The 25,896-nt window shown below is 38.0% G+C and overlaps 1 protein-coding gene across 3 annotated transcripts in view; it reads left to right on the top strand.

Moving 5' to 3' along the window:
• Nucleotides 1-3,972: 3,972 nt before the first annotated feature.
• The window catches only part of HIBCH (3-hydroxyisobutyryl-CoA hydrolase), a 59,671-nt gene continuing 37,747 nt past the window's right edge, over nucleotides 3,973-25,896 (top strand). For all 3 annotated transcript variants that reach the window (XM_026091740.1, XM_026091739.1, XM_026091741.1), the window contains exons 1-6: nucleotides 3,973-4,060; nucleotides 5,199-5,241; nucleotides 5,973-6,113; nucleotides 7,544-7,628; nucleotides 8,554-8,634; nucleotides 10,550-10,602. In XM_026091740.1, the coding sequence (XP_025947525.1) occupies nucleotides 4,029-4,060; nucleotides 5,199-5,241; nucleotides 5,973-6,113; nucleotides 7,544-7,628; nucleotides 8,554-8,634; nucleotides 10,550-10,602 (435 nt within the window). In that variant the 5' untranslated portion in view covers nucleotides 3,973-4,028. The remainder of the gene's footprint in view (nucleotides 4,061-5,198; nucleotides 5,242-5,972; nucleotides 6,114-7,543; nucleotides 7,629-8,553; nucleotides 8,635-10,549; nucleotides 10,603-25,896) is intronic.

Below are 25,896 nucleotides of genomic sequence, written 5' to 3'. Positions count from 1 at the left end.
CTGATTGCAAAAGGCACTGAACGCCTTCAGTCTCAAATCCACGCTCAGGGATGACCAGCTCTCCAGGAAGATGGCATTTTTCTTCTGCTAACAAGAAGAGACATGTGGGGTGTGAAGGAGGGAGGGAAGAGGGTGCTCCTTACAGTAACGCGTTGGTACGTAGGTGGAGAGTGGTTTGAAGGGAGGAGTGACAGATTGCTTCTGGCAGCGGAGAAAAAAGACGTAGGAGGAAGTTTGACCGGGGTACCGCCTAACCTCAGGGTGCCAGCAGGGCTGCTGCAGGGAGGGCGAGTGCGCCAGTGGGGATGGTGAGGGGAGCAACGCACTGGTGGAGGACCCTCCCTGCCGAGGAGCCGCTCTCCAGCAGCGGCAGCCACCCGGCAGCATCTGCTGCAGCATGCAGCCACCTCTACATCTTCTCCTGCTTCCTCTGAGGCCAAACCAAAATGGAAACTACTTCATCCGCATGGTTTCATTATGGCTTCGCTTTCATCTTTTTCCAAACTTTTCTATTTCCCCACTGATAAGATGCAGATTAATTGGTTTAAAAAAAAAAAGTTTTTTTTTTTTCTCTCTCACACTCCTCCTTGCTATAGGAGAAATTCACTACTCAACACCATTAGCTATGGCCCCCATCCCAAATCTCTGACTTCAAATGGTATATGGATGCATTATCTAAAAAGTATCTGACTAAAAGCCCTGGGGAATGCAGTCTGTTCCCATGGGATTAGCCACAGTACAGACAAAAGCAAAAACTTGCTTCTCCACATTGTACATACTCTTATGTTTCAGTCCTTCCCTGGCTGGTCTATTTTTAGAGGGTGGAAGGACAGATTAGTTTTCTGCTTATTTAAATCTATTCCTACTGTCACTGAAGCCAATGGAAGATTATCCATTGCAGATCTGAGCCTTTAGTACTTGGTGTCCATGCTGAAGCAACCAAATTTGAGCCTGTGTCATCTGCGGAGGTGTTTTATAGTATTGTCAATTGGGATTGGCCCGGGAAGAAAAAAAAAAAATCAATTTGAAGGCCTCTTGTCAGTACGGTAATAACCAGTTATCTGGAATGAAATGAAAGTCTTGCCATTCTGTTCCTCAGGCCTTCACGCAAACTTGTTTTTCTTTGCCTTCATACACTGCAGGGATGCACTTCCTTACCCACACTATCCACACCTGGAGAAATCAGATGCTAGCTCTTAGACCAGTGGAGGAAAAGGTTAAACTTGCAGCAAGCCAAGACACCGGAGCACAGGACAGCATTAACTGCTTGTACCGTTATTATCTTGTCTTGGTGAACTATACTAGGAGCCTTTAGAGGCAAGTGAGAGAGATACAAATTAATCATTAATTAGGGGCATACATAAATAGGTGGCATACAGCATGCAGCTGCTCTTGGAATCCCTCTTGTGAGCAAGAGCTCCCACATCCCAATGCTGAAGTTACATTTTTTCTGGAAGAAAAAACAAAAAYAAAACCCAAAACATCTGTTCAACTCTAAAGTCCTCCTACAGTCTGCAATTTATTTTCTCTTTACAAACCTGCTGAACAGACTGTCAGGAAATTTCTCCAAGGGGGAGGAATTACAACCTGCCTATCCTTCTGGCTGCTGCAGTTGTATTCCCTGAATTCCTGACTTGTTTACTAGGGATGCTGCTCACCCCAAAATATCCAGTCTCCTGCAGCCATCTTTGCTTATAGCAATATCATCCATAAACTCACAGGTTAAAGGTCATGTCACTCAGTTTATTCTTATGTAACTTGATTATTTTCATTCTTTTTCCTATTTCTACATGTATGAGTCTTTTATTTGCTTTCTAAAATCATTTTCACTTTGATATTTCTCTCTGCAGAAAAGGGGTTTTGCAGAAGGACTATTAAAAACAAAGATGTTAGCTGAGTTACTGTTCGGACCTGGCTTTGGACTGGCTTGCACTCACTAAATGGGAGGTCTGTGAGGAAATTGTAGTTTTCTACCACCTATAAAAAAAAAAAAAAGTCTATTCACAGGTAAGTGCAAACCATCACTGTCATGTTTGAAAATAAAGTAGAACACTAGGCCTAAGAAAGATGGTTCTTCTGTCACGATCCCTTCTTCCTGAATCCAGTGGAAAAAGAAAGGGAAAGAAAGAAAATAAAGAAAACATTATGTGTGCATTCAGTGCCAGCACCTTGGAAAGAAATCAGTAGCTGTTTCAAGAGAATGCTTTGTGTTACAGCATTGTTTGCAACTGAGCAGGCTCCAGATCAGACACAGCTGGGAGATGAGAAAGAAAGGCTCTACATCATTATTTACGCTGAAGGCAGTGGGGGAAAATTCAACAAAAATCAGGATAAGTAAAAGGTGAATCAGAGCACTGACTTCTGTTCCGGACTCCAGACTCAAACATCCAGTGCAATCATGTCCCGGTCACAGCCATGCCCTTGGTGTGCAGGAGGGAGCCCCGAAAGGGTTTTCAGGATTTCCAAGGAGCCTCCTCCTGCTCTTACCAGAGGCTAGTCTCCAAGCACCAACGACTTAATTTCTACAATGACACTAGCAAAAAATTTCACCTATGCAAAGGTACTGTTCCTATTTGTCTGTGAATTGTACAGAGACTTTCAGATATAAGGCATAAAGTACAAAAATGTTATCTGCGTATCAAACTCCCCATAACCTGGTTATGCCTGAATGAGAGACRCAGAGCCATCTCATCATCGAAAACTATAATTTTTAAAATATGAATCTAAATAAGGGTTCAGATTTTGTCCACCATGGTAATTTGGTGTCATTTAGGCTGATTTAGATTTAACTGTATGGTATTTTCTGTAAAACAGCATATGCAGTTGCATATGCTCAAGGTGACATTAACAGGCTGCATCTTTGACGATCGTGTAATCCATGACAAAAAGTTAGATTAGTCTGAATGGCCTAATGAATTCTGCAATTAATTAGCTTTCAGTAGGCAGTCTCCCAATGCCTGCAAAAGCACTTCAGGTCAGTGCTCTCCATCATTTTTGTTCACCAGGCACAAGACTGAAAACCTCGACTGCATAATGCAGAAATGCTCCATGTCTTTTTTTGTGTCCATTTGGTTTGATTAAGATGTTTACCCTGAAAGTTATTGCAACGGAAATGCCAGTAGAGAGGACACTGTTGTGAGCAGGGGCCCAAACCATTTCTCAAAATGAAGAGCAAGGTCGCCCTCTGGGGACTTCTCTAGCAGCGTTTGAGAGCTGGGATTTTTTGTCTCAGTGATATAATTTTGCTGTAAGGTTCTATTTATTTTTTTAATATGAATGTGAATCAAGAACAGCCAGCGTTGAACTTGCTACATCAAAAGATGTCAAAGTTACATTTCTACTTAATGCACTGCATTTTCCTTTACTCCATGGTTCATCACACTTCCCACTATCAACCTCATGCTGGTATGTATCAGCCTAAAAATCTGCCAAAGAACAGTCTGCTGTAGTTACTAAAATATAAGTGAACTTATTATTCTGGGCTATCAGGACGGTGTCCGTGCATTTCTCAAACGTCTCGTATACAGGGCTGCTGAGAACTTCACGTTAACAGCGGGACAGAAGAAAACATCCAACCTGCGTCGTGACTACAGCCCTACACTTGACTGAAAACGGAATTATAGCTGACTGTTGATACGGTAAAACTTTTGAAACCGGTTAGTTAGTAACGTCCCTGCCCGGCTGCAGGCAGAGGAACGACCTCGCGCCCGCAGCGGCCGTGGGGGGGGGGGGGGAGGGGCCGATCCCGCCCCGCCCCCGGCGCAGTTCCCCGGCGGGCGGCGCGCGCCGCTGCAGCGACCGTTTGGGGGGGGGGCGGCCCCGCCCCCCCGCAGCCGCCCCCGCCCCGCCCCCAGCGCAGTCCCCCGCCGAGCCGGCGGGCGGCGCTCGCCGCTGTAGCGACCGTTGGGAGGGGGGGAGGGGAAGAGGCGACGCTCTGGCGTCGGTGCCGCTCTCCGCGGCTTCCGCCCCGCCGCTTCCGGTGCCGGGCCGCACGGCGGTGACGTCGTTGGAGGGGGCCGGTGGCCGCCATGGCGGCGCGGGTGCTGCGGCGGCTCCCCAGGTAACGCGGAGCGGCAGCGCCGGCGCCGGCGCCCTGCCCTCGCCCCGAGCAGCGTCCTCGGGCCCTTCCCGGTGCGGGACCACCTTCCGCGGCGCCCCGGGAGGCCACGCTCGCGTTGCCAGCTTGGGCTGAGCACACGCGCGCTGCCTGCAGAGAGCATTCGCGGTGCTGTGCCCGGACATCGAGATAGGAGCGGCTTGTTCGCAGTAGTCTAACCAAGCCTCGGGTGCTAGAAACTAACCCATAAGTTGTTACAAAATACAGCTTGGGCCTAGATTTCTGCACTTGGACCCCGTTCTAAGACAAGGCCTATATTTAAAGATTGGCGTGCATAGGACACCAGGGCATTAGCATGAGCTACAACTGCAGTATGTCAATTAACCGTACAGCAACAACAGCAAAACCCACCCTACACACTCAAGTAGCTGAAGGATAAAGTTGCATGTTAACATTGACTTAACCCTGCCATCTGAGGTCTAAGGTCCAACAAATGCCATTTTTTTGTCTTCCTCAATAAGTAGAGTATCATGACAGAAATAGCTATCTATTATTTAAATTAACATGTTCACAATACTGTTTTTACAGACAGTGCAGCATGACTAGGTATGAAATCCTCCTTTCAGCTACACAGGTATAGGCTGTATTCAAGCTGTTAGATGAACCTCCTGAAATTTACATGTATGCCTGGAGGTGAGAGCAGGTTTGGGAGTTTTAGAACATCGTAAATTTTTGATAGAAACCATTTTTTAAAATATTAGCATTTCAAGGTCCAAAAAGTGACTGTAAGTCTTTAAAAGACATACACTGCTAGTGTTGTACATATCCCCCAGACTCTTACTTTGGCATACTAGAGCCGGGACCTCCTTCTAACTTGAAATTATTTAAATACATTTGGCATTGGTACCTGCCATCTATTTACTACTTGTATGCAAAGAAGTTTCTGACTGTTTTGATACCAAAATAGAACTGTAATTGTAGTTTATTTTAAAAAAAAGTGTAGAATGTAAAACAATTGTGTTTAAAACTTTCTGACAAAGCTTTGCTTAATTCAGTGGGTTTTTTTGTATTTTGTGTGTTGTGGTAATGGATAGCTGTTTTATGCCTTTAACTGTCTTTAAACATAGTGTTTCTTTTTCAGACTGAAGCCACTCAACAGATTGCAAGTAATATTGCAACATTTGGTAAGAACAGCATCTTGTTTGACCGAGTCAGAAGCTGTTGGGACTCCAGCTCCCCTGAGATGGAGAACACATAAAACCTCCAATGTGTCTATTCATAACGAGTCTGAATTCTATCATTTATTGCTCGGGCATAGTGTTGCCCATGCCTTTGAGCACTTTGCTATAAGTTTTTCTTATACTATAAATTAATGCTGAATTATAACCTACTTTTGCAGTTAGTTTTATGTTATCTTCCTTATATTCCTTAAATATCATTCAACTTTGAGTTTGAAATTAATTATGGAAATAGTTTAGTGATTTGTTCTCTACTGTGAGAAGTTACTTATAGACAAAGCTGTTTGTATGTTTGGGTTTGCAGCATCAAACTGCAAGTAGGGATATACAGAACTATCTGTTATAAACGTTGTGGGTACCTTCGGAATGTCAGTCTTAAGAGACCATGTTTTTTTTTTTTTTATGATCTCAAATATCATCTAAGAACATATGCCTCAAAAGCTTGTCTGATGTTTATTACTTTGAAGGACTAATGTAATGTGGTTTCAAAAGAACCATTTGAGAAATACAAATACATCTTGAAGTGGAGTGGGAAAGCCTTAGTGTAAAAGTCCAAAACACACATTTTATAAAGTTAAATGGTTTTGGGAATGTATAAACACTCTTGTAAGCATTTTACTTAAGATATCTAACTAACATCATTTGCTTTATTTATTTGTTAATTTCTGCATATACAGAAAATGTCTAAGCATACAGATTCTACAGCTGAAGTACTGTTGGAAAGGAGAGGAGGTGCAGGAATAATAACTTTGAATAGACCCAAGGCTCTCAATGCACTAAATCTTTCTATGATCCGACAGATTTATCCACAAATAAAGGTTAGTAGGTCTTCTCTTACCCAGCCAACACACATACATTATCTACAAGTAATATTAAAATTCAGTCTGACATTTTTTTAGTCTGCTGATTTAAGGAATTAAGTCTGCGTGAGCACATTGGTCAATGAGCTCAGATTTATAGGATAGAAAGGAATAGACAGTTTCAAGCAAATTTAAAGGAGGAGAACATATGTCCAGGAAATAAGCTGTCTCACAAAAAGTGACATTTATCCTCTGGGTAGATAAGAGACCCACATTAACACCACAACTGAACTAAAGGCAAGCAGCACTCACCATTTTTACATTCCTTTTGACAGCATCCATCTGGTCAGTTAGCATGCACGTATTCTGAGCTCTACAGCAGTGTGACCACTTGGTTGGATGCATGTTTCATGGGGAGGTTGGGTGCCTGAGGCAAAGGATACAAATCATTAGAGTACAAGATGCTGTTAGTTTCATTCCTTAAAGAACAACTTTATGGAGTCACAGGCCTTGTTTCTACAGGGTACTAAAGTATGTGAAATTTTAAGTGTGCAAACAGTCCTTTTTAATTTAATGTTATTAACATATGCATACATTCAAACTTATTAAATATCAGTATTTGTTGGATAGTTGCYTGCCTTTTGGTATTTTGGTTGCAAGATTATGCAATCTTTGAAGAATATTTAAAGAAATAAATACTTAATTAGCAGTACTGGGCTTTATTTGAAAAAAGCCATAAAGCCATAAAAACTTGTAGGTATAGTTTCTGGTACATAGAAATATCTTATCTCTTCTTTATCTGGATGCACTTACTTGATTAAGTGACAGAAATATAAGTATAGTTTAAGGGAAAAAACTCCTATATAAGGCATCTTTTTTTTTTTCTTGATACTGTTGCATCACTGCTGAAGTCTTGTATCAGTATATTTAGTTCAGAAAAAAATCTAGCCTTTCTACCTGGCAAAAACATCTGCAGGCACTGATTCTAGTCACTTTGACAAAATCTATCAATTACTTGAATGCTGTTTTTCCTGCCTTGCATCTTAGATTCACACAGCTTTCATCATCTGGCCTGAAACATAGTTAATAGATTTTCCATATTCCCAGCTTTCTGCCCCAGCATTGAGCTCCCATGGACRTTATAGGGCCCTGTTTTAAAGGGAGCTACCTTTCATCAGGGATTGGGAGCACCATATAGGCATTCTTCTGAAACACAAGGCAGCTCTGCTGATCCCTGATGTCAAGGTTGAATAGGAGCGATGAAGTCAGGGTGTCAGTCAGAAATTCCCAAACACATGCATCTCAGACTAGTTTGTTTGTAACTGAAGTTTAAGTATGGTGCGATTTGCTTTTTTGAAGAGGTGAAAGAAGAATTATAGGCAGTATATGGAGAAAGAATTTGTTGCACAGACTTTAGTCTTATGTGGAAATGTTTTACTTCTTTTTAGACTTGGGAGCAAGATCCTGAAACTTTTCTAATAATTATAAAGGGAACGGGAGGAAAAGCTTTTTGTGCTGGGGGTGACATCAGAGGTAAGGACTGTAATTATTTAAGTATTTGACATAGCTTTCCCAGTTATCAATTTAGTATTGATTGATTTCCTTTATTTAGCGTGACTCAGGTGAATGGGGCTTGCTGCACAATAGTAAAATATTAKTTACACTGACTTCTTATGACACCTTGATGTGCAGATTATATACAAGTTACTTGTCATGAGACAGCAGGTAGAATGTTGTATAAAAGAGCAAAAATTGATTTGTTTATGAATAGCTGGGTAATGGGAACCAGCCATCCCAGGGAAGAGCAGATTCTTGCCTCCACCTTACCTTCCCAGATTTTCGTTACTGACAGCTTCTTTGCATGAAATTTGAAGGGTCCCAATAGGCAGCTCTAGTACTATTGAATAATTTTATCTGTTGTTTAACTCTGAGCTGTTTAGATACAGAGCTGACCACAGTGATCCATGTATTCATGATTATTCCGTAGCTATGAACTGTAGTAAATCTCCAAACTTGGAAAGCGAGCAGTTTTAAATCCTAGGCAAACAAGTAGCCCAGGTTATTGTTAAATTACATCCTGCTCTTTCTGGCTTCTCATTTTTAGTATTCAAAGTCTTCAGTATAATCATTTGTAAATAGCTATTCCAGATCTTGATAGAGACTGTTTTAACCAAGACTACCAGCCAGTGGGAAGGGGTCCATGAGAGTAGAAAATGAACTGCACCTTCACAAGAAATAAGTATATGACAAAGTCTCCAACATGATGAAAGTGACTCGAATTTGGAACTTTGCTGTCGTGTTTGATAAAGCTGTTTGCTCACATAAAATACAATAGGATTAAGTTAGTGTTTGACTGCAGTAGGGAAAAAAATTGTTATCATGCGATACTGATTTTCATACTTTTTTTTTTTCCCCCTGTTAAGCTTATGGTTATCTTTAGCATTTTAATTTCTCTTAGCCATCACAGATGCAGGAAAAGTTGGAGATAGACTGGCACAAGATTTCTTCAGAGAAGAATATCGCCTGAACAATGCCATTGGTATGTTTAATAACAAATTCTAAAGCAGTATGTTTTTCATAATAGTGACTTTCAGCGTGAATTCACTTTCTCTCTTCGCTAATCTATAAAAGATTGAAATAATGAAATAGAAGTAGTAATTTTTTTGACCAAGTTCAATATTAGGAATGTAACATATCTCATTTTTGTACCTTGCATGCAGTATTTGTTTCTTGTGTTTAACATATTATGATAGCTACCTCCTCCCATCCCAGGATTCTTGGTAGTTGCATTTCAGTTATGGGTGAAGTAAATCTTAGATACAGCCAATACTGTTATGCCCTAAGTATTGTTGATCCACTTCAAGACATGAGATAAAAATAAATGCATGCAGAAGGCAGTAATATTCAGTCAGATAGCAGAAGACCAAATTATGTTAAAGCTGGGGAAAAGGATATAAATTATTATTCTTTAGGGTGAAAGTCAAGAGTTGAATATTTTGGTCAGAAGACACTTCTCAGAACACTGAATACAGTTCAGGTTTTAGGCATTCACCTGAAGTATCTAGTATTAGTCACTATAGGAGAAGAGGTGAAGATGTTGCATAACAACCCAGAAATTGTGAGAAGAGCATAGAATAAGAGCAATTTCTGAAAAGTTATGTTTCCTTGGTTTGGCAGAGTTCACAGTTTTAGCATGTTTGTTATGTACCTTTCTTGCCTTCAGCAATGAAAATACTTTAAGTTTTCATGTACYTGAAAAAACTTAGTATTAGCGTGGCAAACATTACAAGGGTACGTGCCTTAAAAGCTTTCGAAGTGATTAGGGTATTTAACATTTCTAATGCATATAATTAATTACAAGGCATAAGTTCCAGAAAAATTTGATATGCTTGTATTCATTTAGGATTAAGATTTTTGTGAAAAAGATTAATTTATATTTTGTATTTTACAACTTTAAATTTACAGAGGAGCTGCTTGCACTGCATTTACTATTGGAAAGGCATGCCTCTGTAGAAATTTGGTACAAAGACTAGCATCCAGAGCCCGTGCACTAGTTCATATGTTCATGTAGGAGAGTAAAGTTAAAAAGTGCAATGCTTCTGTTTTCTAACTACTAATTTAGTCAGCATGAAGGATTTAACTGTGTTTTAAAATAGTTTATTTTTTTAAGCAAGGTTCTATAGTTGCTGTAGAAATCCTAACAAYATTATTACAGCAGATACCAGTATCAGCAATTTGTTTGGAATTGAAGTCTGACTTGAAAATACTGAATAAGAGGCAGTGGTTTCATTCAGGGTAAACTTCTGAATCTTTCCTTGAACGGTAATTGAAAGCATCAGGTCTCCAGTTTCATACCTCCTAAAAGCTCCAAGAGCTAAAGTTGACAGATATAACTAGTACTTTAAGATATTACCATCTCTACCTGTCTGCCCTGTCCCTCTCTCAGCCCTGTGAAGTGTAACAGAGGTGGCAAGACAGAACATGTTCACATTGCAGTAGTTCATGGTCACATTTTGGCTGAAACCTGCTAATGAATCTGGTTTTGTACTAAAGTACTGGAGTGCTGGTTAACACACTCTGTGCTGTTAATCCAGGCTGTGAGATAGGGGGAAAGGGAAACTGTTGTGTCTGACATACTACAAAGTTATTTATAATAGCAAGATGTGGCTGGGTTGTCAGGTACTCACATAGCAAACACCCTGCCATTTGACAGTTTAATGTTTGCTTAAGATGCTCTAGGAATGCAGTAAGTCAGTAACTAATCTTTCTTTCCATTGGTTAGGAATTACTTGAAGTACCTTCTTGATAGGTTGATATTTTATTTTCCTCTTCATTTTCCTGTTTCTTTCACAGAAGTTGTTCTGTTGAAATAAGACCTGGGGAAGTGTGCCATATATACAGTTAGTCACAGTCCACTCTTTTCAAAAATGTGCAATTGTTTGCATTTCTTCTAGGCACTTGCAAGAAGCCATATGTGGCACTTATTGATGGCATTACAATGGGAGGGGTAAGTAAAGTACCCTGGTGTGATGTCTGATATCGTTTGTCTTAAAGTAATATATTATTCTGTATTCCAGTTGAATGAAGTGCACACATGGTATTTCAGACATTCTAATTCAATAACAAACATCTTAACCTGAACTTTCTCTATGTAGCTTGTTAGAGTAGATTGCTGCTCTTTTACTGCTTCTGCTGTTCTTTGATAGCTAGCACAACTACTGCCAGATCCTCAGAGGAAGCAGTCTGGAGAAAAACAGCAGGATCCTGTCACTTTAGCAAACACCATTCGGAGAGTTTTTAAGACTTAAGCGTCAGCTTGTAGATGATAAAGAGCTGACAATAATTTTGCACTCAAAGTGTATAAAGAAATAGAACTATAATAGTACAATTAAGGGGGAGTCTGAAAATGGAAAAATCTCATTCTAAGCTGTAGTTTGACAGAAGTTCAATCTTGATTAAACGTTCAAAACACGAGTTCTATGTTTTTCTATCAAATGATCTAGAAATGCATCTACTGTCTCACCTCTACAGTATTCCTAGAACACAAGTAAGAAAATCCTTCCCCTCCCTGCCCCAGGCCACAATTTATTTCTAAAGATACGACTAAAGAAAACTCCATTACATTGCTCACTGGTAATTGTTTTAGCAATTGGATCTAAATACCATGAGTAGGTAGTTAGATGGCAGTACCATGCTTTTCTTCATACTGACATGTTTGTTCTCTTCAGTTTGACATCTGTTGGATATGTTTATGTCATAGCAGGGAATCATATACGATACAATCATTTTGAGTTATTCTGAGCAATGAGTTTGACAGTGAAGTCTGTTTGCATGCCATATTGTCATTGAGCTTTATGGGTGATCACGAGTATTCCTGCACTGCTAATTAGGACTGCTTCAAAACTGCTCTTAAACAGGTACTCTCCTTTCACCACTGAAAGCAAAGATTTAAAGGAACTATGTAATACAGAACATCAATAGTTATGGTGGAAAGCTGCTTAAAGGCTTGTGCTGCCAGCTTGTTCAGTCAGTGGAGCTTTTAAGATTTGTCTTTAGTTTGAACATATCTGCTTATGATATGAAGTTGATGGTATTTATTGCCAGACTTACACAGCCTGAATATATGAGAATGAATTTCTTACCTCTTAGCTAGGACATTTGAAACATGACATAGATGTTAAGATGTTATGCAGATAATCAGAAATTTAGAGGACCTTCTGCTCTAGAACCTGGTGATTAGAGATGTATGGTATCCTGCTGGGAGAGATGAGGTCAGGCTAGTTGATCAGATGAGTCATCTCCAAGATACCACCTCTCCTGAGAGCTACTCTTCAATTTTTTTTTTTTTTTTAAACCCCTTTTCTACACCCTGGCTTCTGTTCTACCCCATTCCTTCTTAATTTTTTAAGGGATAATACTGTCAAGTGTTTGCATTAGGCAAAGTTTAGCACAAGTAGAGACATGGGCATGCAAGACCTCTAAAGCTTTATAATAAGTGCTTTCCTCCTGCCTAATACCAGTATTTTCTATTTCAGTGCAACAGTCTATAACAGTATGTTTAGAGAAGTATTTTGCTTTTTCTTGCCTTGTGCTTTCTGAAAAGAAAAAAAATGCAACAAGCATATGGCTCCAAAGCCTCTATGCTTTAGCAGTCATTAAATGCTGTCATTTGGAGAGAAAGCATGCTGTATTCAGACTTCTGTGTTGCTCACTCTTTGGCTGGGTCTGATAGGCAGGGTTTTGTTTCTTTTGTGTTGCACTTAAATCCTTGTGGTGCCATCAAGGCCCCAGGCTGAGGCTATTGTTGTCTTTCATGTCAGTACAATATGAGCACATAGTCTATTCACATTAAGTTCGTCAAAGACAAGATGAAAGAAGTGGAACACTACATGGTCCTTCACTTGTCCTGACTGTTCCCTTTCCATCTTTCCTTGCATATTGTTTTGTCTATTTTGGCTATAAGCTTTTCAGCTTGTGATCAAAACACTAGGCAACAGCTCTCTTCCCCTTTGCTTCTCCCCTACCAAGCCTCAAAGATCTCAGCTAGATAGCCTTTTCCCCTCCACTCCAATCCAGTATACACAAATTACTTGTTTCTTGCACAAAGGGGACTAGCCTTACAGTTCTTTTTGCGGAAAAGACTTTTATCAAAGATACAAGTCCTGGAAATTTGTGGATAAGAGATAGGGAGTCCATTTATTGCATGGAGTTTTGAATAATGGCATTAGTTGCTATGAAAGAGCAAAACTACCCGAAAGCTGATGCATTTTTAAAGGCTCTATAGATTGTGCATTATGATTGTAGCCTTAGCAGGAATAGAAGTTCGTCCTTTGAAAGGACTTTTTTTTTTTTGATTAAAAAAGAGCATAGTGGAGTCAAATGATCAGCATTGCTAAGATTGTTAGTTCCCTTTCTTTTAAAGGGAACATGAAGCTTTTAAGAGACAGCATTTAGTGTGAAGCATAAGATACCTAAAAACATGTGCATTTCACTGAATCCTTTGCAGATTTTAGTGGCAATTAGGGTTTGAATGACAACCTACTTGCTTATCCTCAGTTTGATGTTACTAGTGGCAGTTATCCTCATTTCAGGGAGGGGAGTAGATTTTGACTGAGCAAGTATGTAATTTAATTTAGGGGAAGCAGCAGCTAAGTCTTGAGTTGCAGACCACTTAATTTTTTTTAATAGATTTTCTTGATTGCTCTTTAATTTGGACTTGTTACAGCTACAGTTTACTCTGAAATGATGTCCCTCCTACAAGAGTGCATGTTTTCAATCAATATACATTTTTTCATTTGCAATACATGGAAGCATATACTGATGGTTTAACTATTGAGGGCAACAGCAGTATTTTTCAATGCTGATTATTTTTTGTGCATGTGATTTGTGTTAGTTTTGACCTGTCTTCTACCCTTTTCCTTTCAATCTCCTCTTCCCCTGTTTGTAAGATTAGTTTGATTCCTTTGATTGGACCAGAGGATGATCCAGTGAGTAAGATGAGAAAGTGGGTTAGCTCCCAAAGTTATTCTTCCCTCTCTTTCCCTACCCTTTTGTTTGTACCACCTACTGTGGTACAAATAGGTTCACTGCAGTGAGATTTTATAGACTGAAACCCACCAAAATAGACCTTGAACTTGCCATGGTCATACTGTTATTTTGTTCTGCTTGCTGTGTGTATATACTCTATGCCATTGTAATTATTCACTAGAACTGCATTCATATGCAGGAGTCATTCTATTCACAATATAATTAGATGCTTTCTTTTAGATCAGTCTTTGAGATGCTAGGGACCTACAATTGGATCATTTTTCATCTATTTCATATGTCAAGATCTCACTATCTTAGTCCCTAGAAGTGAATAGGAGCCACAAGCATTTGTCACTTATGAACCACAATGAAAGACTTCCCACCCCTCCTTTTGGTACAAAAATCCTTAGCTTTAGAAGTATTTTAAGCTTGGGCTTAAAGATCAGGGGCCACCTATTACATGCTGCAATTTTGCTTTTTGCTTTAGACCATTTATCTGTGAATAAAAATAGAAGCAGGTCTGTTTCTGTGGTGTTTGAAGTATCAAAATGAGGAAGCCTGAACACAGCTTAAAAATTGAGGTACTCCTTTACAGCACTCTGCATATGGAGTGTACTGTTGTTCTAATTTGAAATCAGTTAAAAGTCAAATARTGCATTAGAAACTCAGTTATACATTTAGGTAGTAAACATTGCTACCAGTGCACAAGCGTCTTAGGTTTTTGATGATAAAACTTGGAATTTTATCCAAAAAATGAACTAGTTTTSTTTCAGCATTATTGCCTAGAGGTTGGTAGATGGCTTTCTTGAGAACTTAATTAGCCAATAGATGGGGTTGTGGAGCTTGTTTTCCACAGCTGCTGTTCCTATAGATCTTCAATTTTTGATGAACTAGGTAAATGTGAATCCCCCYGCCCATCTTTTTTCATTTATTCAGCTTCATGGCAATAGGTTCAAACAACAAGAATGTCTGATGAAGCAGGGATGATGGCATGCCATTAAAGAACAGTGGAATAAGTTAAAAATACCTGTTTTAAAGGATACACACTGGGCATATACCATCATGTTACTGAAAAACAGTTTTCAGATTATTTCAGTTGACTGCTGTCCATAGCTATTTTATTTCCTTGAAAATGAAATATCCAACTAGTGGACAAGAAATGCAGTGTATTTAAACATACAGTTTTATTATCTGTAAAGTAGGTACAAACTGAACTTGTGCTTCTTGATTCTTGGAAGTTTCAACTTAATCTTTTCCCCAGTTATTTGCAATTGAAGTGTTGCTTTATAAGGTCAGTCTAAATCCATGTTTTTAAATATTTAGGGTTTTGGCACAAAATGAATTACTGTGTCGGATACTTTATCTAGCAGACTGACCCTTGGAAAGGTCAAAAAAATTATTTTTAACCTCTGAGTGGATTAGCTGTCTACCTTATGAGCTATGGTACAACAGAAATTACAGCTACAAGTACACTTTTAACTTTTGCTTGTATCTTACATGTTGAAAGCCAAGCCAAATAAAGTGAGATTTGAATGGTGGCTTTCAGATGACTGGGCTTAGAGTTCAAGGGGAATATTTGAAAGCAAATGCTTAGTTTTCAGCTAAGAAAGTTGAGTAAGAGGTAATTGTGATGGTAGAAGTATTTGATGATATTTTCAAACTGGTGATGGCTTAAGCGTAAAAGACCGCTTTAAGTAACATATACACTTTTGGTAAATGCTTTTGCTAAGTACTTGATGCTTGATTAATGAAGTAAGATTTCATGTTGCACTGGTATTGGTATTCCCAAGTTGGGTATGGTCCAGCATTTCTGAGAAAAGAGAGACTAATACAGCTATCTGCACATTTAAAATGTTAAGTAAAAGCATGCAGCTATTTTAGTGCAGCCTAGAATGAATGTTCTGATAACAGCTTAGCGTGATACATATGCTGTTTGAAAACTGTTAGTGTCAGTACAAGATTTGGCTATTGCTTGCTGGGAGATATTAACAGGACAAAAAACCTCATCTACTTTTCATTAGTTTACTGAAAATGTTGCTAACCCATAACCTACAGGGATTAGTTTTATGATCTCTGGGGGAATTGGTCCCTTTATTGAGGCATTTCAGTTTGATTATGCAATCTCAGCATTGTTTTGTCTGTATGGAAGTGACTTAGTTGTATCTGTTTAGTAGTCATTTGTATTAAAAGAATTCTTCATCTTTAGAGCTCACKGGGCTAACTTTATATAAAGCATACTTAAACTTTACTGGCATACTGTCATATCAGAAGTTTGTCATGTTCAGGAGCCAAAGGCCATTAACGTGCTTAGGGAGGAATCTGACAAGGCACATGCAAAGCACTCTCTTCCTCACTATGCTCTTCTAGAGCACGCACCGTTTAGAAGCTTCCTGAGCTAGCAGTTTTTCAGAATCCTAGTGTTAAATAGCCACCAGCAGTCTTGTTTATCTTTGTATTTATTTAGTCTTTTTTGACATTAAGTAGGTTTGGTCTCCAGAGAGCAACTGTGGCAATCTCAGCTTCACAGTTGAATTATGTGCTTTGTGAAAGCCTATTTGCTGCTGTTTATCAGGCCAATTGCTTAGTATTATTGAATGCATGCGTGTAATTATTAATTAGGCCAAAACAGGCCCTGAAATAGTTATATTGGTGAGTAAAGGCTGTTCTACAAAATTAGGTATTCTTGTCTTTGGAAAGCTAGATACAGGATTTAAACCCTTAGTCTGACCTGTTACACAGTATAACAATTACTAAGTTTCTGTTAGCAAGTTACTGATTTATGAGAGTACTGTTATGTTACACTTCTTACTTTAACTATTAATACTTTGAGTTTTAGGATGAGAAAATATCTTCCTGCAGGGCAAGTAGATTTAAACTTAATACTGTGAATGTGTTACATTTTCAGTATAGAAATGGAGTTTGGTACAGTTGCCAGCTCTCTTAAATCCTTTGTACAGACCTGTTCTTAGCATTACTCTGAGAATCTTATCATCTAATCTTCATGTTTAGAAAAAGTAATAGGAAGTTGCRACTTGCATGTAACTCATAATTTAAAAAGATAATGTTCTCCTAACCTTATTCCCTCCCCTGCCCCCAAGTTTTTAGGGTCCGGTTTGTGAGAGCGATAGCAGTATGCAGTGCTGACTGCTTTATTCTCTCCTCAGTAGACAATCACCTGAGGGATACTTAACTGAATTTCAGAAGACAACCGGTTAACTGGGTCTTTGGGTTCATCAATGGCTTTTTATTAGTTTTAGGCATTTAAACTTGACACACTTAGCAGTATGGTTGCTTAGAGAAAAGCTTTTACTTAAACTGGGAGTCTAAATTTAAGTTACTTATATAGAGCAACCCTAAGGCGACTATTAGAGTAGAATTGTTTAAATTACTATTTGAGTCTGTTCCAGTCACTTGGGTAAACAGTCAAGTCTGTTAAGCTGTAGACTATACAGAAGCATAGAGCTGAAAGGAACCTCTAGATTATTCTTCTACCTTTGAAGTAGAATTAGTTATAGCTAAATGATCCTCAGCAGAGTTTCACCTAATCAGTTCTCAGAACTCTCCCACATCAGGAATTCCAGTGTTTCCGAGTGTCCTGCTCCAGTGCTTAATTATTCTTACAAGTTAAAATTCCCTAATGGCTAATCTAAGTCTTTAGTATGTGTAATCAATATATTCCTGTCTTAATCACAGCATAGTAAGAGTATTTCAAGATACTTTCATTTCTTTCTCCTAGCCATCTCTTTTTAACAGGGACAAGGGTAGTTATTCAGCCTTTACCATAGGTTACATTTAAGTTTCTTGGCCTTCTTGTAATCTTCTGGACTCTTTCCAGTTTATGTGCTTTCCAGTTCATTACCAGAGACCAGATAATTTTTCAGCTGGGGCCTCATCAGCACCAAGCAGAGCAGAATGATTATCCTCCCCACCCATACATTACAGACAATATTCTGTCACAACTAGCTCATGCAAACAGCAGCCTCCYAAAGTATCAACTGCTGTGAAGCCACCTCTTCTGGTTGGTCTTAAACSTACTACTTTTGCCTCTTTCTCCTTACATAATGTAAATTTTTATCACAGTACATTTCATCCCTTACCTTTTACCAGTTCTCAGTCCTTCTTCCTGGAACAGAACTCRTATGTCAAAGAGTCAGTCATGCTGAGCAACCCTTTTTAACAGGGACCACCTAAAGAAAATAACACCCAATTTCTCCAGAAACCCTGACAATCACTTTGGCTGGTGTTGCCTTTTATAGCTGCACCACACCAGGCTGATGAGGCTTCCCAGATGTAGAGAATCTAGGCTGAGTGGGTGCATTTTAGTCCTTTTGGGCCTGTTGGTAGAGAGTCTGCTGTATCACAATATCTTAAGTAGCTCTTTTTGCAGCAGCATCGCATGATKAAATTTTATTAAATTCATGGTTGCTCTAACTCCTGAAAATCTCTAGGCATTTGTTCCATTGAAAACATACTTGTAATCTCTGTGTTTGATTTTGTTTTCTTAATGTGTAGTTCTTTTCATTTCATTAGTTTCTATTTCTTTTTGCAYTGTTTCTCCAAAGTGAGACGGTTTTGAGTTCTGATCTTGCCCTTCAAAGTGTTTGMCTTCCAAAAATGTAATCTGGAAATTACATAAATCCTTATCATTTCRTCATCCAAGTAGCTAATGAAAATCTCAAATAAAAGTGTATTAATGATTGGTTTCTGTGTGACCTCAACTGAGGTGCTCTTTTAGTTTGATAGTGAACTGCTGGTAACTCTTCTTTTAATACATTTTCAGGTGATTGTGCCCTCCATTTCTTAGTGATACCATCTAGGCTCTGTTTCTTTAGTTCGCTTGTGAGAACAAATTATGCTGCATAGTGGGGAAGCATCAGAAACTTTGCAGTCCAGAATTTAAAACATTTTCAGAGTGCTACTTATTAAGTGACAACATTTTAATTTAAATCATAGGATTATTTAGAGGTTTCAGAGAGTAAGATGCAGGCAAATTTCTGAACCTGCTCTACAGTTTCTCCATGAATTGGAAAAAAATTCTCCTGTACATCTGCCCATCCTTCCCTTCTGAACTACAGATTCAGAATTACTCCTTTTTTTTTTTTTCGGTGTTGTAGTAGAAAGAGTGAACTGAGTACCTACTTTTTAGCTCTTTTTTCCTGTGTTGGTGACATTTGATTTGATCAGCAAAAGATTCTAGTAGCTTATAAAGACTTTCATTGTAAATACCCAGATCTCTTCCTGATGTGTAGATTTTTTTAGGCAGAAATTTGCTTAGCCGAAGTTTGTATCTTTGCTCTGTAATTATTCTCTGGTATCATTTAAAGTMCATTTGTCTTGGTGAGGACTTCAGAAGAGTTTGATTTTGGGAAGAATCATATCTGTCCTAAAAATTCAGTGGTCAACAACCTTAATCTGCTCACTACTATAAACAGCTTCCTGTGGTGTAAAAGTGGCAGAGAAGGCTCTGCCCTTGCTCTCTCTGCGCCATTTGCAGGTATGGCTATCTAGCCACACATTGTGCAAACACGAACAAATTCTTTTGTTCTGAGCAAACAGCCTGGCATTAGCACTGTGTATCTTTTGCAGACTAGTGAATCAAAATCACAGTGTACATAAAACTTGATGTTTGCCTGTTGTTTTCCATTAAAGGTATTTGAATAAAAGTTGTGAGTCTGTGTCTAAAACCAAGGCTTGTAAACCACCAAATATTGGAATTTCAGTATGCAAATGTTTAGCTGAAGTGACTGAAGAGTGGAAGAGGAAGGTGGGAAGTGTTAAGACAACGGATTGCTTTACTTCAGCATGATCTCACTTGGACTATGAACTGTTAATAGAGAATCTTTAGAGAAAGAAGCCAGACAAGTATTACGAGCTACTTCCATTGCAGCTGCTATGTAAATGTTTACTTGCAAGTTAGGCATCTTTTGATATTCTCAGGCACATAAAATACAACAGGCAAAACAATAAACAAAGCTCCCCCACTTCTCTTCATATTATAATATGTCTTGTCATCTGCTTTTTGCATTTGCTTTTAGAATGTATTAATTTAAGTCATGTACGTACAGCTTTTATACAGAGGCAGAGAGACCAGAGTTTGAGATGTATTCAAAGCTAGAAAACATCAGAAGTAACCATATCTGTAAAAACCTCAATTTTTTGCCCACCTGTAATACAATCTTTAATTAGAACAGTATGCTTTTATGAAGTCCATTCGTGGATATTACTCACAGATCAAACAGCTATTTATTTATTGTTTGCATGGTGCACAAACAATAAATGCATCCTATTTAAATTTTGCTTATTATTATTAATAATATACATATCAAGTTTTTCATGAACTTCTTTGAGTGGCTTATAACTGTAGCACCTAAATGTTCATGAAAAATAATTATTTTTCTTAGCATAGCACTTCTATCATGTAATGGACTTTATTCTTTTAACCCTTTTTATGGCTAGGAAACTGGAACTCATAGATGTCATTGTTAAATATGCTCACTACTTCTTGGCCTGATTCAGCTTTTCCTTCCTTTTTATTAAATACCTCAGGCTTTTTTTCAGTCATCACTCACTGAAGCTCAAACATCCTTGGTTTTGTTTTAATTTATGCTCTAAAATCTGTCCTTGCACAAAAGTAATTGTCATACTAATCTAGATAAGCTGCTTTCTGATTCTCTCCCCCTCCCTCCCTCCCTTTTCCCCCCTTCTCTCCCTGTCTCCTCTCAAAACTCATGCATGTGTACCACATAGAAGCTATGCCTCAAAGCTGAAGGTAGCTTTTACTGTAAAAATAGAATACAGATTTTGCAAATAGTTATCTATCTGTTGTACTTAGAAACCAGTCTTTGTTAGACTGACTTGTATACCACTTCGCTTTTGTAATACAAGATGTTGAAAACAATGTTGAAGCAAGACGAAAAAAGGATTCACTCTTTACTGATCTTGCAGTGTATTTACCATCTGGCAYGTTGGTCTGCCTGCTAAGCTCCTGCATATGATCCTAGGGAGAAATACCACACTTCATTTTGTAGTTAATCGGACTATAATATAAACAGCTCTTAACATCTATTAAAAAAAAAACCTGCTGAATGTTCTAGGATTTGTGTGTGATGTTTTTCCCCAAAGGGCTCATCATAAAGCACCATCTTGAGAACAAGTATTTTAAAAAAGAGGTTTGACAACTGTACTGATAGAGTAAATAAAACTTCTCTCCCCTCACTCTATAACATTTCTCCCCTCTGAAACTACAATGACTGTCTTGTTTGATGTAGAGTATGAAAAGACATGGATACCACTATTTTCCACCTAGAAAAGAAAGATGGACTTCCTGTACATAAATCACACAGATGTTGGTATTATATAATGGTACTGCACTTACTTATTATATTAGAATCACAGATTACATGTTCTTTGCATTCCTGCACAAAGCAATGAGAAAGAGAGAGACCACCTCATAGAGCAAATATCAATTGTCTACTCAGACTGAAGTTGAGGTTTTAAGCTGTGCTTTCTAGATTATTTTTTATGAAGCTTGTATGTATTTAAAAGAGGTTTTATTTGTGGCTTCATGGAAAGCTTTTCTATCCCTGCACAGCTGTGTGTCATTGCAGAGATTGTGCAGGCTTCCTTGCAGATTTGTTCTTTCTGTCTAACACCAAATTCTGTCTTGCTAAGAGTCCCACTATTTTTCTCTAATTCTATGCCTCCGTGTAGATGTCTGTATTGAGAGTTTTCTCATCCCATTATTTCCTTCTCCATCCCTTTATTAGAGATCAAGGAAAAAAGTTCTGAAGAGAATTATCTTTGCCTACATCCTCCATCCTCTCATATTCCTGTTAATTTTTCTCATTTCCAGGAGAATGTGAATACTCATTTTCTCCTTGGGTTTTAATATTTAGCTGTCTCCTTTCTTCTACTTTTTATGCATTCTTTTCCCTAAGAAATAAAACATCATGACAGAATCCCCTCAGTTCACCCCTGTCATCCCAAGTAACTATGCCTCTGTTTAAATAAAGTTCTGTAGCATGTGCCTGTATTTAAGAACAAGAATTTTCTCTTCAGTTTTTAGAGAAAAACTTAAAAGCCTAGTTATGTGTTGATGCACCTTGCTGAAACCTCTGCCCCCGCCTGCATTCCCTGCACACATTAAGATGTGGTGAGATGGACATGTATTGCCTTAGTAGCTAGATTTTTAGGTGTTACACAGGGACAAAGAGCCAGAGCTGGTCTCCCAGCGTTTGATTTTCTTTTCCTGTTCATACTTGTGGATGCAGGTGCTCTTTCTCATTTCCTAAACTTCATCTATATTTTGTTTTGTCCAAAGTTCTCCCTCTTGCCTTCCCTGTCCTCTCCTCCTCTCCCATAAGAACAGATTGGAGGACACGAAAAAAGGGAAGTTCTTTAGGCTTACTGGTCTCCCTGTAGTGCCAAATGCTGCAGGGAAAAAATGGGAAATAAATTTTACAGTTCAGCTGAATTCAGAAAGCTGCAGAGAACTGTCCATAGAGCATTTTTTTAGCTTTATATAAGCATTATTTTGAAAGGCAGCAAATGTGTCATACAATAAATGGCAGAAACCAGTCAATATTGTTTTGAGAATTTGATTCACTGTTGGTACTTTATATTGTCAATAATCTGATCATGTCAAAAATTGTACTGGAATGGAATAATAAAAAAAAATACCATTTACTATGTTTTTCTTAACATACATGACCAGTTATGTAAGCATGTTGGGGAGAAAGAATGTTTTCAAATTTAGCATTAGAAAAAAGAATGTCACTAGCTAGTAAAATAATAAAATTAATTAATTTTTGCTTTAGGCTTTTCAGATCTAAATCCCCCTTTACTTTTTTTCTTTCTGTTGCACCAGACATCTGTGTCTGACAAAGGTTTTGCTTCCTCTGACATGAAAGAATATTTTTTAACAGATATAGCTGACTGTTGATGCCAGGAAGCTTTGTAGACTTACTAAAGATAAATCTTAGAAAGTAATGTACAGTGGTGAAAAAGGAGCAAGGAAAATGTTTCTAATTCTGAAAATAAGTTATTCCAGAAAACTCTCGAGCATTCAGAAGCTATTCTTGGTAAGATATTTTTGTGTCATGGTTGTCCAGCAGTGGTGTATGTAGACCAGACTGGACCATGAGACCACACTGTCCAACGTGTGTCTTTTTTGGAAAGGGGCAATGTGAAACTGCAGGCAATCAGATATTCAGAAATCAGGGCCTTTTTAGTATTATGCTTGAATCTATGGCCAAGATAAAAGTAAACTTTTGAAAATATATGACTGGAATGTCCTGTGTCATCGGTTTGTGCCACGAAGCATCAGGATATTCAAGTGTTGGTTATTAACCATGGCACAAGCTTTCTTGCATTTTTGGCATTAGGCATTTAAGGAAAATAAGACTAAAAAGTTAGTTATTATTGCAGATAGTATATCTCAAGTCCGTTGGTTCTTATTCTCTAGGTCTGTAGAAATTTGGACTGAGAAGCTCTAATACATAATTAGCATTGCTGAAATCTCAAGAACATTTTTTCTAAGCCTTCCATGTGAAAATTATTATTTTATATAGGAAAATACCAGCCTAAATGACTGAAAATTTTCCGCCAAAAGCTCTGTTCTTTAATGATTTTTTTTTTAATTGTATAATGTTGATTTATATGTCATCAGTCAAATAATGTGATATTCTTAGTCGGGATTGATCCATGGTGCTATATAGATCTGGTACACTAATTCATCTTGTCTGTTAGTATCTACGGATAACATTGGAGTGTGCTCTCTGGACTGGTCCATAGTATTAAGGATGAAAAGTCTAAGATTAATATTGATTCTATTTAAGATTTGCTGGTGTCTGGATGCAGGAGGTAATGCTCTTACACCAGTGACAGAACTTTTGGTCCAACATAACTGTAAGTCCCTGGTGCTGCCTGAAACAATTGGCTCATTTGCTTCGCCTTTTGAACTAATGCTTTTGAAAACTTGTCCACAGAAGAAGATTGCTGCACGTTGGCTTTTTTTACACATCCATGTTCAGCCGTGTAACCAGTAAGGGTAACTTTTGTTGTGTTATGCCGGGTTTGTTTGCTTCATTGCCACACCTCTTTTGTGGTTCAAGCCCTGCCAGGAACCCTATACTCATTCAGTTTCTTGCCAGTATTAAGGTAAATGGTCTTGATTGATTAAAAAACAAGCCTTCTTCACCATGAAAATATACTACCTGGGGAAAAGTCTGAAGGAAGAAACTAGCTTTACTATGTATTTGAAGTTCATGAAACACAGGATTCTGACATTGCAGGATATAGTGCATTTTAATAAAGACATTATAGCATTTAGACCTGTATATGGAAATGCTGGGACTATTTAGTGATTGTAGCTGTTTTAATAGTGCAAAGGGCCTCCTAGGTGGGACTCTGACTGTGTAAGATTTCACAGTTCAAAAAAAAAGTCATATGCAGAAATGAAAGACATTTAGACTTCTGACTGAAGGTGCTTGTTCTTTACACAGAATACTATTACATTAATATGCAGCTATCTCTGTATTGGATGGAGATGGTTAAACACATACAGTGTGCTAAAAAAACATTTGGGAAGTTGCAAATAATCATACAAAACCATTTGGTCATCAGTTTAATAATTTGCTTTGTACCCTTAAACATGTAACTCATCTTTCTTTCCTAATTTTATGTTAGTGTTGCATTATTTAGGAATGATCTTCAAAGTAGTAAGGATATACTTGTGCCATTTGCTTTACAATATATAGGAAGAAAATACAGTTGTAGTCAGTCTTTTAAATGTACTTTGGAAATTAAGCTCTTATCTATACTACAAAATTTGAAGGCTATGTAGGAAAAAAATCCAGTTATGGTTTAAGTGCTTGAGAAAGTGAAATCTGATTTAATTAAAATTACCTTTTTCAACTTTTTTACTATTAAAAACTCTACAGTTATTTTTATCATTCTACACCCCCCCCCCCAAACTTGGAAGAGAACCTCTCTTCGTGGAGTTAGCACTCCATCTTCATTACTTAATACTCAGGCTGAAAGTTTGAGACTTTCTTTGTATACAAACTTCTGATTGTGTAGAAAAAAGCCAGAAAATTGCTTTATGATGAACATTATTTGCATTCTAAGATATAAAATGAAAAAAAAATTAAGCATCAGAACAAGCAAAGGGGGCTTTTTATTTCAAGTTTTCTGTATAAAAAGCTGGTTGTTATTGCTGAACATGCATAAAAATAACAGCAAAGTATCTTACTTTATCTTGCTGTAGAAAAAGCTTTAACCAGGGCAATGAAAATACACTGTTGTGATCTAATACAGAGTTGAAGATATGTTGAAGTTATGTTTCCACTTTATTTAAGAACTATAGAGCTTTTTTATGAGGCAATGGAATTTTGTCACATAACTTTACATTTACAAGAGAACTAAATAGAGGGCCACTGCCTTTTCTGCTGCTCAAGTGAGATCTACAACCTTTGACCAGAGCATTTGGGTATAGTCCTCAAATGAAAGGGCTGAAGGACACATAAGGGATGAGACATAAGATTGTTCCATAGGCAAATGAGTTTCAGATATTTGTTCAAAACTCATTTTCCTCCTTAAATCTTTAGTACTTCATGTGTACAGATTTGGCTTAGTCTCTGGATATAAAATCAAGTATGACAACCAAAAATCTGAAATGTCTATTTCTCAGAAAATTAAACTGGTATATTTAAAACTTAATGTATTTATATTAAAAATTGATATATGTGGGTATTCATTTTACAGAAAAAAACTGAAGATATTTTCAAATCTAATCATGTATCACCCTAATGGAATAAGCAGTGATAATGATTTCATGCTGGGCWGAATTTTAAGAGGCCAGAGGAGAACACATGAGGATGGATGCCATTTTTATTAGAAATAACTTTTTAAAATTTTAATACAAAAACCACCCAAAGATATCTGTTGATAAGCAAAATGAAAAGATGTTCTACTTTCTCCCTAAAAGCCTATCAAACATAATGCTGGTCAATGGAGGCATCACCCAGTTAATGCCACTGTTTCTGATGGAGAGTATGAAATATTGTGAAGACACTTTTGACAACTAGTAATCTTAGTAGGGTAGGGCACTATCTTTCTAATATCTAAAAATTAGAAATGTTACTTAAAAATCTGTCACAGAATCACAGAATCGCTGAGGTTGGAAGGGACCTCTGGAGATCATCTAGTCCAACCCCCCTGCTCAAGCAGGGTCACCTAGAGCACATTGCACAGCATTGCATCCAGGCGCGTTTTG

The sequence above is a fragment of the Apteryx rowi genome, unplaced genomic scaffold, assembly GCF_003343035.1.
Source record: "Apteryx rowi isolate R43461 unplaced genomic scaffold, aptRow1 scaffold_92, whole genome shotgun sequence".
NCBI lineage: Eukaryota > Metazoa > Chordata > Aves > Apterygiformes > Apterygidae > Apteryx > Apteryx rowi.
Note: the sequence above shows the minus strand (reverse complement) of the source record. Positions and strands in the feature narration are given on the sequence as shown.